This window comes from Magnolia sinica, chromosome 16 (genome assembly GCF_029962835.1).
Source record: "Magnolia sinica isolate HGM2019 chromosome 16, MsV1, whole genome shotgun sequence".
In the NCBI taxonomy this organism is placed as follows: Eukaryota; Viridiplantae; Streptophyta; class Magnoliopsida; order Magnoliales; family Magnoliaceae; genus Magnolia; species Magnolia sinica.
In genome coordinates, this window is record NC_080588.1 from 70,746,669 (window position 1) to 70,766,140 (window position 19,472).

Below are 19,472 nucleotides of genomic sequence, written 5' to 3' on the forward strand. Positions count from 1 at the left end.
TCAACTGGTGTAAATATTAGTTGGAAAGAGAAAGAACAAGAATATGGTGGCAAACTGACTTAAGCTCAAGAAAAAAAAATAATAATTTGAAAACAGTACTTACGTGCCAAGAAGAGCTTCCATGTCCTCCTCTTCAGCTTGTGAAACAAGGTCCCTTTCAACAGTCACTTTCAAGTCATTTGGTGTCATGATGGACAGATCAGGCCCATTTCGAGCAATCACTTGACTAGTGACAGTGTTCGTATTTTCCTGGAAAAGATCCATCATTCATGGGAGTAGCGGTTAACAGTGTCAATTGCAAGAGTATAACTGTACTCAGGTCCATATGATTACAAAATGTTGAACCATTTTTTTTTTATTTTTTGAAAAGCACAAATATAACTGCATAAGCATAAGCATGTCCAAGCATAAAATATGACACTGTAACTGCATAAGCATGTCATGTATGAAATATAACTGAAAAGCACAGAATATTACACAGTTACAATATAACAGCATAAGCATGAACAAAAAGCATAACCTACCAGAAAAAACAACAAGCAACACCAGTGTTTTAGAAACCAGACCAGATGTCGACCCGTTTTTATGGTGAGCATGATCCAAACTGCTCCAACCACAGGTCCAACATGCTTATGCCATCAGACATCATAATTGAATTAATTAGAAAAAAACATAAAAATTAATTTAACACTTCATGCTTTGTATTAACGTCCCAATTTCAGCTGCATGCACGGGAAATGATATGGAGAGCAGGAAGAACCAGAATATGGTAAAGCCATCTCTTCAAACACACATGGCAGATTAGCATATCAATTGGGCCTGTCCATCTATTTGGACCTACTGTGGATGGAGAATTATTAAATGCATACATAGATCAAGTGCAATGTACATAAACGGTGGCTTGCAAAGCAATAGTGATGAATAACTGTTAAGTGGTCAGCATTGAACTCCTTAAAGCAAAGAAAAGTTACAGTCTGGCCCAATCTTTTTTACTTTTACAGAGGAGAGAGGAGGTCAGGACCTGAGTGGGTTGCTCAAAACCATCCAGTCGTGAACCTGCCTTACTCAGGTGGATCTATTATAAAAGTGGGTATTGTAGAGGGCCTGCCTGTTTTAGGTGGTAGTTCTGGTCCAAACGGCCAGTTCAGTCCAGGTTTTAAAACATTGGGCCAGACTGTAACTTGGAGAAAGGATATATATATATATATATATATATATATATATATATATATATATATATACACACACACACACACACACATGAGATGTTCAAACAATTTATGAAGCGAATGAGAAGTTTGACAGTGAACTCGAACTTCATTGGAAAAGAATGGTGAAGACAAAGCTTCCAATATTAAATTTGAACGAATGGTATAAAATTGCCAAGTATTCAGTTTAAATGAGCCAAGAATGAAATGGCTAGCTTCCAGTTTCAATACACTTGGGTTTAAAAAAACAACTGCTGTTAACAAGCAAGCCACTTGAAAAATATGCATCCACAAGAGGTAAAAGACATTGTAATTTATAAGGCACATCCCCAAGCACCTCCATTCATCCCACAGCTATTCAATTGCTTGAGTCACCTATGAACCACGTCTTGCCACATATACACAACCAAAGGAGCTTATTAGCTGCTGAAACAGGCACCTTGGAACCCAAATTCATACCTGCATCAGCAATTTGTTTTCACATGATCCATAGAGCCCTTCTCCCAAGGGGTCATCAGAAGCCATGTACCAGGTAGCAATCACCAAGGTCTATACCTCCTAGATAGTTTGCATGAAAGATTACCAGCTCTATGATATGACACTTGGTGTGGGTTGCGATAATTCTTCCATTGGCATTTAACCATTATGTTCAGTTGAAGAAACAAGAGAGGTGCTGATTTGGAATCTTTACAGAAATGATTTATCATAGATATTACATGGTATTGTGGAAGAAATATATCAAGGGGTTTGCAAGGCATCTGATTTAGGTTTCTATGGATATGTTTGAGTTGAACATTTGTAGTTATCCAGCAAAGAGCTGCAGTGCGCCAGAGCCAGAACCACTGAACTCCAAGGAGATCTGATAAACGTGCTTGTTTTCTACTTCCTGTCACTGCTTCAGTTCAGCCCCAGCTCTGACTGCTTTTAGGCACTAAATGCCGTCTATCATTGAGGCTTTCAATGGTATCAACAAGAAGGGCTACAATACAATTGACTTCAGAGTTCTCACAAGTCAAATGAAGCTTTCCATGGTCTTCAACAAGAAAGATGGTGAATGATACAGTTGACTTCAGAGTCCTCACAAGTCAAACAGTGTTGGATTGTGGAGCTTAGAACTTTCAACTGGTATTGAATTGCCAGGTAACTTTTACCAAATATTATCTTCACAGTTGCAAAAGCAAATTTCAGTAGTACATGTGATCATGCCAATTCAGTAAAAAGCATGAAAACTAATTGTGATGAAGATGGAAAAGAACCACACACGCGCGCAAAAAAAAAAGTGATAGAAGCCAATCCAAAGTGCAAGAATACCAGTGGCCCTCCTAGCAAATAAGAAAAACATATCCACCTTTTTTCTACAAAAGCCTGAACAAAAACGAGGAAAAGAAACATATTGTTATATGCACCTTTGCCCAAAGAGCCATCTCAACAATATCTATGCCAATGACTTTGGGAAGACGGCCCAAGATCTCTTTGCACATGTTTAAAATGCAAAGAAGAATGCGATTCCTACAAGAATAAGAAAGTGCAAAACCATCAGACCATGTTCTTGATCAAGTTGTTTAAAAGTTAGCAGCTAAAAAAATCTAGCTGAAAACTTCCAGATTTTTATCTTACCATTCAAGGGCAATGCAACTAGAATTACTCATAATGCAAACTATATGTGGAATAGGGGGGGGAGCAAGACAATAAGAATATTACAATATACTATGAAAGAGTCAAAAAATGTTTCACCTATCATTGATGTTACGCATGGTCCACTGAGGTGGCGAAACACTCTGGCTTCTGAGGTTATCAAATCCCTGAGGCAAAAGATGAGAGAATGGCCCGATAACTAAGAACTTCTCAAAAGACGAACCTTAAGCTGATTTCCACCACAATATTAATGTGATTACTATTTGAAATCTTTGGATGGAGAAAATCCAAAACGTGGACATAGAAAACCCATATGGAATCCTCAGCAAATGGAAAACTGTGGAATCCAAAAATATATATATATATTTGTTGTTTTGTTTGAAATCTAGTTTTCCATGGAGGTCAACAGTGGGCAGGGAGCTGTCTCTCATATCCTTGGAAATCGACATTTAACATGTTTTTTAGGATATTTTAGTATCCACAGTTTTTCAGTAAAACCTTGAAAATGGTAATCAAATTCCACAGTCACTTTTTTCTGGAAACAATGGAAAATTAAATTTCCATGGAAATCAAATTCATTCCAGAGTATTCTCTCAATCCAAACATCCCCTAACCTACATCCAAACTCCTTTAGAGGTGAAAATATACAAACTCAACATTGGACATAGAATTTACCAGCATAAAAGTACAGCCACTGGGATCATTCTGAATAACCTCCACTTTTGAAAGATGCTTTATCTTGTACATTTTTGCAGGCTACACTTACAAAAAATAAAATAAAATAAGTATGCATTGAAAGAATCAACACCATACCTATAATGAAAGCAATTTTACTCTTATTAGAAGTGTCAACTAGCAAATTTAACTCATCTTGTTTTGCTTGATGCCTTCTTGCTCTTAGTTTCCTTTTTCTAGACAAGCATTTTTTTCCTGTAATTTTTGAGCCTTCTGATTTTTAAAGGGAATTCTATGTATTACTACCTTCCTAATTTGGTATTTACATTCCAGCACCTAATTAAATAGCTTTTTCATTAAACTACCTAATTAATTAAGGTATTTGTATCCCGGTACCTTCCATCACTTTTCTTTAACTTGGGTTTTTTTTTCTTTTTTTTTTTTTCTTTTTTTTTTGAAAGATGACGATTATATTAATCAAGGAAAAGAAGCTACAAAAGAAGTCTGTTGAGAAGGCAAACAGCGATTACACGCCTAAAAAGAAAAAATTACAAGCGTTTAGGCCCTCAACGTTGGAAGCCCACTCGATCAACAAAAGCTTTGCCTTAGACGAAACCTCCCCTACAAGATTAGAGGAATTCCTGAAAACTCTGTTGTTTCTCTCTCCCCAAACCGACCACTAGACTGCCAGAATGACCATCCTCCAAATCATAATTTTTGCCTTCCCTAATTGAACCTCGTGCCACACCTGAAGGAACAGCTTAACCTCACTCAGGACGCACCAGCTTATATCAAACCGAATAAGGAAGTCAGCCCATATGGATTGGATGAACGGGCGGTGCAAGAGCAAATGATCGACTGTCACTTCTGCCCGCATACAACATAAGCAAATATTGGGGAGGACCATCCCTTTCCTCCTCAAATTATCCACTGTTAAAATTCTCTTTTTGCCAACCAACCAGCGAAAGCGAGGATTTTTGGGGGAGCAGAATATTTCCAAATGAAAGAGCAATGGTCCAAGGACTCGAACTGCTGACGGTGCAACTGGTTATATAGAGATCGAACTGAGAATGAAGAAGATTTTTCTAGTCTCCAGAAAATGCTATCTTCTGATAAGGGAGAAGGAATAGCCGCATAGATGCATTCCAATAGATCTACAAATTCTGATATCTCCCAGTCTTGGAGTTGCCTTCTGCATGTCACGTTCCAAACAATTTTACCGCCTTCTACCACGTAATGATCAGCCACAAAAGAACCTTTAGAAGAGGCGATTAGATGCATTTTCAAGAATCTTATTCTAAGCGGCAGATCCCCAACCCAAATGTCATCCCAAAAACGAATTTTGGCTCCGTTGCCAAGAACAAAACCGACGCCGGATAGGACCTCCTTCTTCATCTTCATAATTTCTTTCCAGATAGGGGAGGCCCTATAGGACGAGGACTCCTTAGACCACCAGCCACCAGGAGATCTCCCATATTTACACTTAATGATAGAGTTCCAAAGACTCCCTTCCGCAGCCCCAAGCCTCCAAATCCACTTACCGAGTAACGCTTTGTTCATTGCTTTTAGCTCTTTAACCCCAGCTCCCACGTCAGACATATGGAGACAAACCTCCGCCCATTTTAGGAGATGAAACTTTTTCCTTTCCTCTTTACCATACCATAGGAAATCCTGCCTCAATTTATCGATAATAGCCAACACCGAAGCTGGACATTTGAGGAGGGACATGAAGTAGATTGGGAGATTGGAGAGGGCAGCTTTGATTAAGGTGAGGTGGCCGCCTAAAGAAAGGTATCGGCACTTCCATCGCACCAGGTACAACTGAAATCTGAGGATGACTTTCTCCCATAGACTTTTCGAAGGCGTTCCTACACATAAAGGGAGGCCCACAAAAGAGGATGGCGGAGATGCAGCCGCACAGCCGAAGACTTGAGCCAGAGCTTCGACCTCCCCACTTTCCATATTGATCCCGATAATTTTTTATTTCGCCAAATTCACCTTCAACCCAGAGACTGCCTGAAAACGTCGGATTGTGGTTCGAAGATTATCCACCTTATCTGTCAAGGCTTCAGAAAAGATTAAGGAAAGGTCCGCATACTGAATATGAGATATCAGCCTTGGCATTCCTTTGATTTTGATTCCTCTCAAAATACCCTCCGCTTGCCCTTTAAGTAACATTCTAGACAAAATCTCCCCAACTATAAGGAATGAGAAAGGGGAGAGAGGATCTCCCTGCCTCAAACCTCTTGAGCTTCTGAAAAATCCCTTAGGCGAGCCGTTGAGAAGGATAGAGAAATGAGTCGACCTGATACATTCTCCCATCCAGGCTCTCCACCTTTCCCCAAATCCCATACGATCTAGCAAATACGATAAGAAGCCTCAATCAACGTGATCGTAAGCCTTTTCGATGTCCAGTTTGCACATGATATGCTTCGACCCCAATCTGTAGCTAGAATCCAGACACTCGTTTGCGTAAGTCTTCCTGAGATGAATGTGCACTGATTATCTGAGATTAACTTCCCTATAACCTTGCTTAGACGATTCGCCAACACTTTCGCCAGAATCGCCCTCCCAACAGGCTGATCAGCCTAAAGTCTTTAAGGGATGCAACTCCTGGCATTTTCGGAATTAGGGCTATAAAAGTAGCCCCTAAGCCTTTAGAAATCCTGCCCCTGTTATGAAACTCGTTTAAAAATTCCATAACATTGGTATGGATCACCTCCCAAAAATGTTGGAAGAAAGAGATCGGAAAGCCGTCTGGGCCTGGGGCCTTATCAGCACCAAGGGAGTCAACGGCTTACTTGATTTCTTCCCTGGAAAAATGGGCTTCTAACATTACAGCCTCCCCAGCCGAGATTCTGTCAAACTGAATGCCTTCCAACAAAGGCCTACGCCACTCTTCTCCCCTGAGCAGAGAGCTATAAAAGGAAACCATCTCGTCACCTATCTCATCTTTATCTTCTATGCGAACCCCGTAAAATAGCTTAAGTGGCATTTTTTCACAAATGACAAAAATGGCCTTCTATATAAAAACCTCTACAGTAAAATAGCGTGCATAAGCTATCAACCTATCCAACAGTAGCCCACCGAAAAAGACAGACACCCTAAAAACCACACCTTTACAACCAACAGATATGTGAATTAGGAATTTTTGAGGTTGTCTCTTTTTCAATGGTGTAGCCACCTGATGATTGGATAAGAATGATTTTTGGGGCATCCCATCATCATGGTAGGCCTCACTTGATGTGTGGCTTGGATGGCATACAGACAAGAAGGTGGGCCCGTGCACAACACTTGTAGAATAATCCATATTATAGAATGTTATAGATAGTGGCCCATTATGACCATGATTTTTTTTTATGACAAGAAGAAAAGTCCCGCATGTTTCAATTATTAAAGATGTGATGAATCAACCAGGCCACCTATGTGTTGCTATCTGATCTTAACTAACCATAGGAAGTTCATTGACAGCATGCCATTGGCATCCAATACTCAATTGCACCTTTCGAAGTGCTAAATAGACTTGATTGCATATTTATAATCCTATCCAAGAGCTTTGCTAGCACATATGCCAGCTTCGCACTTTTGTAGCACATCCAAGCCATGTATCAAGTGGTGTACGCCATGTAGCTTATTCTGCCAAAAATTCAGGCTGCTTGACCAAGTTCTAGCGAATGGGCCACGCATGTGCGAAAAGAAGGGAGGGTGCACAATGCCTTACTATGTGGGTCTGAATCATGGGGAGCCCTTTTGTAGAACATCCTAGCCACGTATCAAGAGGGCTTTCGAATAACATTTTTGATGGTGTGCATCATAACATCTATCCTCAGAATGCCACAATCCATAAGATTGCTAATGATCCACTAATCTCAGACGCAAACTAATGCAGGAGCATTTTCACACTGGGCTTGAGTGGGGTGGCCTGTGGGATGCAAAGGCACACTCGGGGTGGGTGGCCCATGTGAGGCAGGTGGCTCGTGTGAAGCAAAACCCATGTGAAGTGGGCCCCAAGAGGGGGCTCGGCCAAGGTCCTAACTCATGGGATGTGGGGCCTGGGCTATGAGATAAAGGGATTAATTCATCATGTTCTATTAATTAGAGCTTTTAGAGCAAGTGGTTAGTTGTCCTTCATCAAATTGGTATCAGAGTGGGATGTCTCATGTTTGAGGCTCCTCACCAAGAATGATAAATGCAAGGGCATTTTCATACCGATCTCGAGTGGGGTGGCCTGTGGGACGCAGGGGCACACTCAAGGTAGGTAGCCCGTGTGAGGCGGGTGGCTCATGTGAAGCGGAACCCGTGTGAAGTGGGGCCCATAAGGGGGGTTCGGCCAAGGCCAAACCCATGAGATGTGGGGCATGGGCTATGAGATAAAGGGATTAATTCGCTATGCTCTATCAATTCAAGCTTTTAGAGCAAGTGGTTAATTGTCTTGCATCACAAACAGACATCCTTCGACCAAGCCTCATCGTGGACTTGTTCAGGCTCGAAGATCACAACTCTTGGACAATCCCAACTACTGGATTGAAGAAAGAAAATGAAGGGTGTGTCCACGCAGTGTTCAATAGACCAGGTTGATCCAACCATCAGGCGGGGCCACCTTGGTTGTTTGTGCATGGGGCCCACCTTGTTTTTTGTATGCCATCCAACCTGCACATCAAGTTAGCCCCACCATGGTGATGGGAACCGCGAAAATCAAATCCAGCATCCTACTTTCGTGTGCGCGTGCGTGTGTGTGCGTATGCGCTCGCATGTGTTTGTGTAAAGGCAACTCAACTTAACAGAAGTTGGAGAAAATTAAACGGAAGATAGCACGATGCAGCATACCTTGATTAATGAGGTAGCTTAATGAAACGCCAACTTACTTTGGTACCGCAACGTAAATATTGAATTAACTGGGTAGTACCATATAAAAACATTGTAAAACAGTTTGGTTCACCAAATCGACACGACCTCAGTTCGGAGACGCTAGTGCAATGGTTTTAAGTAGTTGCGTGGCAGTGCATTCACCAAGAGGAATTGCCCCGATTCATTCTGTTTCAGTCATTTCAGTCCCGGTTTGGTCTGCAGCCATGGTTTTAAATAGCAGTTTAAGATCACAACTCACCTGGAGACTGAAACCAGCACAAGTCATCTCAATTAGTTCCATTTATGTCCATTTTTGTAGCTATTTCCATCTGGTGACTCGTACCGGTCCCATCCAAAACCAACTCAACTTGAGTGAAAATGAGTACATATCATACAATATTTTGGACCGTGCATACAGCTGTGTTTATTAGAAACAGTAGAACTTTGTCGTTGGTTAAGACATCTCTGACAAAACTTTCTTTAAAAAGATGTGACTTCTATAAAACAAAGAGTATGCAAGCTTTACTAGAAAGATCCTTTCCTTCACTGAATCAGCAAACATGAAATTCCACCACAACTTAAACAAGATTTCAAATTGATTTGATTTTTTCCCTCTTTTGCATGTCACAAGAAACCACAAATTTACCTCAAGAACTCCTCCAGATGAATATTTCAGAACACGGAGAAGAGCTTTAGTCCGACCCTTTGGAGAATATTTTGCTGCATGAACAATGAGCAATTACAAGTTTTGACGCATGCCACACAAAGATCAAGCTAATAATTCAATCAAACACCTCAGCAGTTATTCTTACCAAAGATACAAGTATCTTAACCATGGTTCTGAATATCGGTATCGAACGGTGTATTGGCTTTGCCAAAAACCGATAACATATGTCGTATGGGCATATTGTATCCGTATCGACCCATATCAAAGACATATCGGTCAAACTTCTTGTTTAAACCAAAAAATTGAAGATCAAAAAAAGAAGAAGAAGCAGAAGATCAAAAAACTAAAATCAAAAAATAAACATAAAAAAGGGGCTGTATGCCTATATCGGCCACTACGGACCTATGGTCATCTATTTTAGACAGGCCGATGCGGACTCATATTGCATGTCATACCAAGCTGATACAATATCAGTATTACAATCCATGATCTTAACCAATTGGTTGAAGAAAAATTACCACATTAATTTAACAGAATGCCAAATACAAAATTGAGATTAGTGGCCGAAGGCAGATCAAAGCCTCCCATGGAGATTTTGTGTGAAAGGTTGATCAAAGCCGCAATGTCAATAGTGAAGTGCAAGAAGCTGCCGAAATGGTTACTACTAGAACTCAATTTTGATGGTAGTTCTTCTCGTAATCCAAGGCCGGATGGTATCAGTGGTAAAGAACATGGAAGATTGGTATAATATTAACTTGTTCTCATGTCACATCAGTGAAAAAGACATGAAGGAAGCAGAAGCAAGAGCACAAAGGTCTAAAAGTAGCAACATCATCTTTGCAAGGTTATCAGACATTTTTTCAAACCATGCTTACTCCGGTGGTAGACTCTCACAGGAGTTTCAACACCTGGTTGAGGGTTCGAGTACCCATAGGTGGTGAAATTCCACTACGGCATGAGTGTGTGGTGGTGTATGTGCATGTGTAAAAATAAAAAAAGCTGAGCCCAAGTAGTTGGATAAGGCTTAGATAATGATGCTTAAAATGGAAAGAGAATCCTTTTGCATGAGTACCAGTGCTTCTAGGAAGAGTACCAGTGCTTCTTTTCATCATATTCCTCACGAGGCTAACAAATCAGCAGATAGTAGGTAGTAGTCCACCTGCTAGAGAAGGGAGTACTAGATCTTAAGTATAAGATGCAGTTGATTGCACCAAATATCATGATATTTCATGATTAATTAGTCTAGTCTGGTGCAAATTTTCATGATACTTCACGAAATTAGTGGAACCAAATGCACCCTTAGCTTTTGGTTTCAATAAACTTCCTCATTGTCAATTATATGTGCGTATATTTGAAATTCAAAACACGATAAGCATCATTTGTGCATGCAAAACTTTCCAATTTATAAGATTAAAAACAGACGGATAGGCATGACACGTCATGGGTATGGTTTGGGATCCAGCAGCCATGCCTCAGCAATTCTATCTGAGTATTTAACATTAAAAATCTTTTCAATTTTCATAAACTAAAATTTTAATAATATCTTGCATATGGATGAGTCAAAGTACACCATTTTTTAAAGTAACTTACCAAAATGGTATGCCGTAAAGGTAATGGAGGCAACCGTTACACGTTACGGGGTCGTAACGGCCGTAATAACCATTATGGAAAAAAATAACCCTTAATTGTTGTTAACGGCACGTTACACCCCTATAAAGGCCATAATAGCCCCATAATGGTCCATTACAGGACATATATAGGTTTTTCATACTTGTTAATCAACATTACGCGGCATATACAGGTTTTTCGGAGGGTTTTTTCAATATATAAAAATAAATAAATAAGAGAGACCATAACGACCGTTACGGGGCCGTAACAGCCGTTATGCCCCGTAGCGTAAAGGTAACAGTGATATATTTAAGGATTCACATTTGTAAATTCTTGTTAAATTCCTGAAAATTGATTCTTAGTAAAGATAGAAATTTTATATTTGAACTTAGATATATAATAAATACATTTTTTTAGTGTTTTATATTTACCATACCTTTTTTAGTTTCCTCCCATATTTCATTTGTTGGAGTGGGTTTACACTGTTACAAATAGTTGAGCCACAATGAGTAAAAAAATATACATTATAAGAACATTTTATAATATTTGTTAAATGTAAATAATTCTAAAATAATAATAGTGATCTCTTTATTTAGCTAAATGAAACCAATGCCATTATTAATTCATGTATATTAAATTGTGTCAAAGTATAGAATACATTTACCTAGCATAACTGTAAATGTTATATATATATATATATATATATATATATATATATATATATATATATATATATATATAACTGGATTCATGTATATCCGTTAAGACCTTTTGTAGATGTTTAGAGTAATAAGATGAAGAGAGAGAGAGAGAGAGAGGGAGGGAGAGAGAGAGAGAGAGAGAGAGAGAGAGAGTTAAGTTAATGTGAATCCTCTCCCTTGCCAAACACAATGTTTAGACGTAATTTACCTTTTTTGTTAACTTGATTAAAATACATGTGCAATTCACTTTTACCGATTTAATTATAGTGATAGACAAAGGGTATATTAACCATTAAACACAATTCACAATTGCTTTACAAAATGTAATATGTTTTTTATAAATAAAATTAATTACCTTTGAAAGATTTCTATGGCTATCATAACTCATTTTTGAGTTATCTCACAGGTATAAGTCTATACCATACAAAGCTTTTATAATGCAAAATCATAAGAAAAACATGAGGTGATAGGTAGGTCACACATAAAGCATCCTTTCACTTAATTGCAAAATTCCTTTATCTCTATCATTAATTCACAATGACATCTTATGACAACGTCATTTCAAAAAAGCTAAGAAAAATCATTTAATTTTAATTAGCCTTTTTAAAAAATCACATTAAAGATAGGACTCAACTACATTGAACTCGTCTCCCATATGTATGGCACTGCAAGTACAGTTTCCTACACATGCACGTTGATTCATTTCTTATACAGGCATCTTCTTTGTTGCACGTGCTCATGTTATTAGCAAACAAGTTATAGGATTTGGGGCACATGTATGAAATCAGAACTGTCCAACTATAAGGACTTATCATGAAGGGGCCATTGATAAAAATGGAGCTAGTTTTCACATCTCAGCCATTCAATCAGAGGCTTGTTGAGTGAAGAAAACAAATGGTTTAGGAAAATAGTCACCCAAACACTCCATTTCTAGTACATTGTTTCCTTGAAAATATTTCATCAAAGGGTAAGAAACTTTGAATTGTTTGATTACTAAGAAAAAATGGCCCATATAGGGGTGGGGAGCAGATTAGGGGTCACCCGGGTAACACATTAGTGAGTGTTTCATTGACTTTGGGGCCCACCTTGATATATGTGTTATATATCCACGCCGTCCAACAGTTTTTTAAGCTCATTTTAGGGCATGGTACAAAAAATGAAGCAGATTCAAATCTCATGTAGACCACAAAATAGGGATTGAATGCCCATCATTAAAAACTTCTCGGTGGCCACAAAAGTTTTGGATCAAGCTGATACTTATGTTCTCCTTTCATCCAGTTCTTTGTGACCTTATCAACAGCTTGGATGGAAAATAAACATTAAATTGGGCCTTACTAGGTTTTTAATGGTGGGCATTAAATGATCATTGTTTCCTATAGTGTGGTCCACTTGAGATTTGGATCTGCTTCATTTTTGAAACAGTGCCCTAATATGAGCTGGAAAAACTGATAAAAAGTGCTGATATACAACACATATATCAAGATGGGTCCCACAGTCTGGGTAACACCAACTAACTTGTTACCTGAAAAAACCTAATCCGCTCCCCTAGTGGTGACTTTGTGCCGGGCAGAAACATGCTTTTAAATCAGGCCTATCATGCTGTCCATAAATCCAGCCAACCAAAAATCAGCCCATCTGGTGGGGATGGAAATGCCCACAGTCCAAACTGCCGTAGGGCCCACAGTCCAAAAAACTAGGTTTTACTACTCAGTCAAAGTTAGCTATTTCAGCTTGTTTTCACAGTCAGGCCTGGGAATACACTGTCTATTGTTGTTTTATCTTGTCTTCAAACTTCCTATGAGAAGTTTGCTTGTACAATTCAGCTGCAATTCGTGTGGTGAAAGAACCCAATGGACTATAAATCATAAATCGAGAAGCCTACTAGCTGTTTTTATTATGAAGGATATAATTTCAATATCTTCATTTTTATTCATTTTCTTTTTATTTTATAATAACTAAAAATGAAAAAATTGCTTATATTGTTTTATTAAGTATATAGCTCAGAATTCATATAGGAGGAATGGCTTGAAAAAGAAAAATTACAATTAAATTAAATCTATCTTAAATTAAATTGCGTGTATTGTTTTATTGAGTGTAGTTTAGAATTTGTAGAGAGAAATGGCCTCAAAAAGGAAAATTATAATAAAATTAAATTTATCTTAAGTTAATTACAACATAATAAAATTTCCAAAAACATGAAAATGAATATATTGAAATTTATATCCTTCCTAATAGCTTTTGTACAACTCTCTCTCTTCTCATGTATTTGACATCCTATATAGTGCCTTGGTCAAGATTTTCTCATTTTATGTTTTTTAACTAGCCAATGTCTTACAATTTTTACCGGTTTTTATACAAATGATCCATGATTGTCTTCCCTTTGCAGTTAAATTTCTTCATTTAGTGTGTGTTTGGCTGCACCAAATTAGACTGATTTATCATGAAATTTCGTGATATTTAATGCAACAAATGCACCCTTAGTAATAAGCTTCACAAAATTTTAGGCATGCAATATCCAAATTAAATTGATTGAAGCTCTAAGATATATTAATGGCGCAAGGAGGGGTGTGATGAGTTCGATCACCTTCTTTCTCAAGGAATAACTACTCCGAATCCATGGAGCTCTATGGACTCCTCAAAGAGCTTCCTTGAATTCATTAGGAATAAAAGCAGGAATAATTCCTAATAAATTTGAAATAATTTGATTGATGAAAAAATGAAATTACAATCTCAAACCTAGGAGTCTAAGACGGAGATTTAGACTTAGACTCAAACACCTTAAAAACGTGACTTCTTATAAATAATAAGCCTATTATTTATAGACGACCTTTATTCCTACTAGACCTCATGGTTTTCGGACAAAAATAGTAAGTGTCCAATTTGGCCTAACCATGTTATTCTCCTAACTTTTCTAAGCCCTTTTCATGTTAGGCACAACTTCTGCAACTCAAAGGATCACAAGTTATATTTAAATTAAAACTTACTATTTATAGTAAAAACTGAAATTAAACAGGACTTTTGACTGTTGATCTGATGGAAGCTTGCAAATCAGATGTGAGCAGCCCGGCATAGCATGGTTGGTTGGCTTAAGTAGGTTCTCCTACCCCAAAATTATATATAATATGTCGAAAAACTTATCCCGATTTGCAAGATATGATTGATTTAAGGTTCTAATGATTTGGATTATTCCCGCATCCGATCAGACCTTCTCTGGTATATCTTTGCCATGAAAGTGTTTGCAACCCGCTCTACATTAATTAAGTTTTTGATTAGAAATTACTATCCATAATGAGGGACTGATTTCAAACTTGAAAGTCCTTAATCTAGTAAAAGAATCTCTAGTTTGAAGTAGAAAGATCCAATTGTTTTGCAAATAACATCAAAAGAATCTTGTTTCAACCCACAAAATCATGTTTTCCAATTCATCTCATTTTGATGTCCTGTGCTTGATCTTATTATAAATAAATCAGAAAATGATTTGTAATCTTGATGTAGAGTGAGCCGCGGACACTTTTATGGTCAAGATGAACTAGAGAAGGCCCGATTGGAGGCATAAGTGATCAGGACCATCGGAACCTCAAAACAACCGTATCTCGCAAATCAGAATGAGTGTTTTGACATATCGTATATGATTTTGGGGTAGGAGAAGCTACTTTAGCCAACAAACCAATGCTCCGTATCAATGCTCGGCAGCCCCACGTCTCCAAACAGCTGGTTTCATGAGACCATCTGCATTAATCTCTATCTACATTGATAGATCAATGGCAACAAATGATGGGCCCCACTTGTTTAAGGGTGGAATGGGCTAGGTAGGGAAACAAAATCAATGTATTTGTGGGTAGCTGCGATTAGTAATTCTAACCACTTTGACTTTCAATGATAATTAATACAACTGTACGGACAGACCTTAGCCAGTCCATCTCAATCTTCATGAACTTGATTTGATCTGGGCCTGGATCAGCCCATACTGAGCCCACTTGATTTTTACTGAACTGAAGCCTGGCCATTGATCTTCCTAATCTAAACCACTTATCATAAAAAGAAGACCATTCTCCTTAATTTACTCATTTGGACAAGATGGGTGCGTTTGGGTGCTCTGTGAGTCGAATTGCGATTATAGTTTTAATCAAGGGGAAATTACTAAATGTTAGGGCCCGTTTGGACACATCCTCAGAATGAGAGTTTGATGCCCGAATGACAATTTGTGCCAAATCCTTTTTTTGGTCATATCATATGTCTGGATGCAATTTACCAAATCTCGGTTGATTTTTAGAGTTACTGAAAATTTTAAAATTAGCTTCTTAAGAATATATCTTTTTTAGTTGTCGTGTCCAAACAGGGCATTAATGTTTTGTTTTGATATTCATAACGACACCATTACCGTTACGGAACACCTTGCTTACCACCCACCTCAGTACACATGCCACCTATTGCCAACATCAGAGCCATGTAAATGTGGGCCTCACCATGAAAATCTCTTGGCACAAAAATCACGTTTAACTACTCATCAAAGGGTCACACATGTACTCTGAATCAGACCATCAGCATGTCTGATTGAAACCATCCATCGTTCTCATATAGTGCGGTAATGCAAACACCGAAAGGGGAAGCAAATAGATTAAAGAAAAGAAGAAAGATTGTAGAAAAGGACCCAACAATCCTCTAACCGAATGCTAGAGATCACAAATGCAAGACTGTGAGCAAGCTCAACAGTCCCCCTGCCTTCTTCAACAACTACCTTATTCTATAGGCCATGAGCCTTATTTATAATCACTCTTGACAATCTGCAATAAAAACTATGGAATCTAAAAATGGAACTCCTAGCTAGCAAAGATCTGAAAAATAGAAAACTACCTAATAAGAATCACTTAAATAAGAAATTACTTAAATAAGAAGAATCTAAGATTATTTCTTCCTTAATATAAAGATATCAAAGGAAATTACCTAATGTAGATATTTAAAAGAAATAGAAAGTGAGAACATTTCCTAAATGTAGATATTTGCCTAAAAATGGAAACTAGGCCTTTTCTTGTGCACATGTAAGATGTGGGATGTTTCTTCAAATGTTGATTAATCAGCTTGTGTGGCCATTTGCTTGCATCAATTCCACCCAACTTCGAAAAAACTCGTTCTCGAGTTTAAATCAGTAGTCATAATCTCCTACGAAAATCCTCGTTTGTAGTGCGTCTTCTTCAACTTCGCTTGTAGTTGATGGTGGAGACCTACACGCCTAATGGGTGGCTTGTGCATAACAAGGTGTTGAAACACGTGACATCTTTTCTTTTGCTTCTTGTTGGTCCTCCACACTCCAAACTCTGATTGCGGCCCCTTCGTCATAGTCATCTTCCAATCTGCACACTGTGATTGACGTTGAGATGGTACCATTTTGCTGACCTCTATAGAATTTGCTATTATGATTGTAGCACTATCCATCTTTTTTACCATTGGATCATTCGTATCTGTTAAATCTTCAATCTCTTCAATTTGATCATCCCTTAAGTTTAACTGATCCTTTTGTTTTACTTGAACTTCCTCTTATTTGACCATTGATCCATCCTCATCCATAGATCCATCAACCAATCCAAAGGAGGAATTCTTTTGGGTTGCCACATAATCTATAACCATGTCATTCCTTGGAATGCTAAATAAAACAGATTGAAGCCCATAAAGCTTTTACTGTTCAATCAAGGGCTCAAAGCAAGCTCTCACCGCCTCCTTGAGCTCCTTGAATTCATTTGCAATTGCAATATCTTCCTTAAATGCTCTAATCTCCTTCTTGGCTTCCTGCAAATTCTGTTCTCACGTCTCTTGAACATTCTTGGCCATCATTGATATTTCGAACAATGGAATGCTTTTGAGTAGCCAACATGTGGTTGTCATTGTTCATAACATCCGGAGGGCCATTGAAAGAAATCTCTAGAAAACCCATATGAAGTTGGGTGAGACTCAAGGTGATAGGGGTAATGATTGTGATAGCCAAAATGAGCAGGATAAGAATAACATGATAGATGTGGATGGGTAGGACGATCCGAATAGGGATAACTGTACGAGGCATACGAACATCTTCCTATCCACAACATCTCCAAACAAGAACATGGGCTGAATTAAAGGCTTAGGTGCTAGATCTAAGGTTAGGAGGGTTATGGGGGTTTGGGATGAATAATGGTAAGGAAAGAGAGAAAGGAAGGGGAATCGATGGGTTGGAACGGGATTAGGATTTGATAGAGTTGGAAAAGAGTACAAACAAATTTTTTATTTGTAAATATACATGGCAAGGTTAGAGTTCGAAGGGTTTGGAGGAAAAAAAAAAAAAGGAAAAGGTATGGTCTTAGGGTTTGGTGATTTGTGAAGTAAAGGAAAAGGAAAAGAAAAGAAATGGAAGATGAAGGATTGAGGAAGGGTAAAGATGAAGGGGTAGGATTGAAATGAGGAAATTATCTTCTTTCAATTTCCCAAGAACAGAACTTGTTCTGATATCAATTAGATCAAAGAAAAGAAGGAGATTGTGGAAAAGGACCCAACAATCCTCTAGCCGAATGCTAGAAATCACGAATGCAAAACTGTGAGCAAGCTCAACAGTCCTCTAGTCTTGAACTAGAGATCACTTCCCCCCTTTAACAACTACCGTAAAGAAAATATGAGAATTTTCATAAAAGAGAATATCATTCAACTATCTTATTCCATAGGCTATAGGCCATAGGCCTTATTTATAATCACTCCTTACAATTTGAAACAAAAACTATCGAATCTAAAAATAGAACTCCTAGCAAGCAAAGATCTGAAAATTAGGATACTACCTAATAAGAAATTACTTAAATAGGAAGAATCTACGATTACTTCTTGCCTAAAAGATATCAAAGGAAATTACCTAATGTAGAAATTTAAAAGAAATAGAAAGTGAGGATATTTCCTAATGTAGATATTTGCCTAAAATTGGAAACTGGGCCTTTTCTTGTGCACATGTGTACAGCATACACATGTGAGATGTGGGGCGTTTCTTCAAATGATGATTAATCAGCTTGTGTGGTCGTTTGGTTACATCATGCGGTTTGTCTGACAAGTAGCCCAGCCTGATTCTAGTGCCAGGTCATCTTCATGGTGGGGCCCACCTTTTCTACAGCTCTGATGTCGTATGTGCATGGCACATTGGTACATGTGCTGGGAGTTGACACGTGATCGCTCCTCTCTACAATGGGTTACAGGTTTACTCACCCTATTAAAGTGCAAAAGAATTACAAGCCATAGGGCCTGTTTGGGTGCCACTTGAAAGTGAGTTCATCTCATTTACGATTACTTATTTCCTTTAATCATAATTATGTATCAGAGATCGATTTTTTTGGTATGGATTAAAAATATAGCTAACGGGTTATATAAACTATGATCTCTAATACACAATTCATGACCCCAATTAGTTGGTATTAAAGCTTACGATAATGATGATGATGATCTCTAATATGCAAATTGATGTTATCTAAAATGAGATGAACTCGTATTTAAGTGGCACACAAACATTCCCTTAATTTCGAAAAATGAATGGAGCAATGAATGAACTTCCTTCCCTAACTTAAATCCACCATTTATTTTCCATTTCTATGAATCAAGATATAGTCTATCAGATCTTGAGCATATGCAGCAGGTTTCTCTTTGGTATAGAATCTCAACAGAACCCAAACCCTAATCTTAGAATTCGACTTGTGACAATGAATTCTTCGAGCATTTCCGCTACTCGTTCGAGAAAGCTAGATTCCATGAAATTCTTTTGAGGAATCTCGTGCAAGATCATGAGATCGATCGATCAAGCGAATCAAATTAAGCGAAAGAGTGATCGATGGATGGATGGTGCGTACTGGTGATAGCGAGGACCCTAGGTTTGGCCATGTGGCGACCTAGACGGCCGGATTTGCCCCAGATACCACGGCTCTTGGCGACACGGATGGACAAGACAACCTTCTGCTTGCACGCGCCGACCTCGATGGCCGCCTCGCAAGCTCGCTTCAGCTCCTCATCGTCCGCGCCCGATTTCGACATGCTCGCGCTTCTCCTGCAGTTCGATCTCTCTTCCCCTTGGGTCGAATTCCGAATTCAGAACAGAGAAAATAACTAAAAGAAAAGAAAATTGGGAAGACAATA

The 19,472-nt window shown here is 38.4% G+C and overlaps 1 protein-coding gene across 1 annotated transcript in view; it reads right to left on the reverse strand.

The window, feature by feature from the left end:
• Nucleotides 1-19,472, reverse strand: part of LOC131229770 (exocyst complex component SEC3A-like) — a 40,976-nt gene extending 21,504 nt beyond the window's left edge. Inside the window, exons 1-6 of the mRNA XM_058225783.1 lie at nt 19,190-19,472; nt 9,013-9,086; nt 3,519-3,599; nt 2,943-3,010; nt 2,615-2,717; nt 104-249 (exon numbers count right to left, since the gene is read on the reverse strand). Of these exons, the coding sequence (XP_058081766.1) occupies nt 104-249; nt 2,615-2,717; nt 2,943-3,010; nt 3,519-3,599; nt 9,013-9,086; nt 19,190-19,370 (653 nt within the window). The 5' untranslated portion in view covers nt 19,371-19,472. The remainder of the gene's footprint in view (nt 1-103; nt 250-2,614; nt 2,718-2,942; nt 3,011-3,518; nt 3,600-9,012; nt 9,087-19,189) is intronic.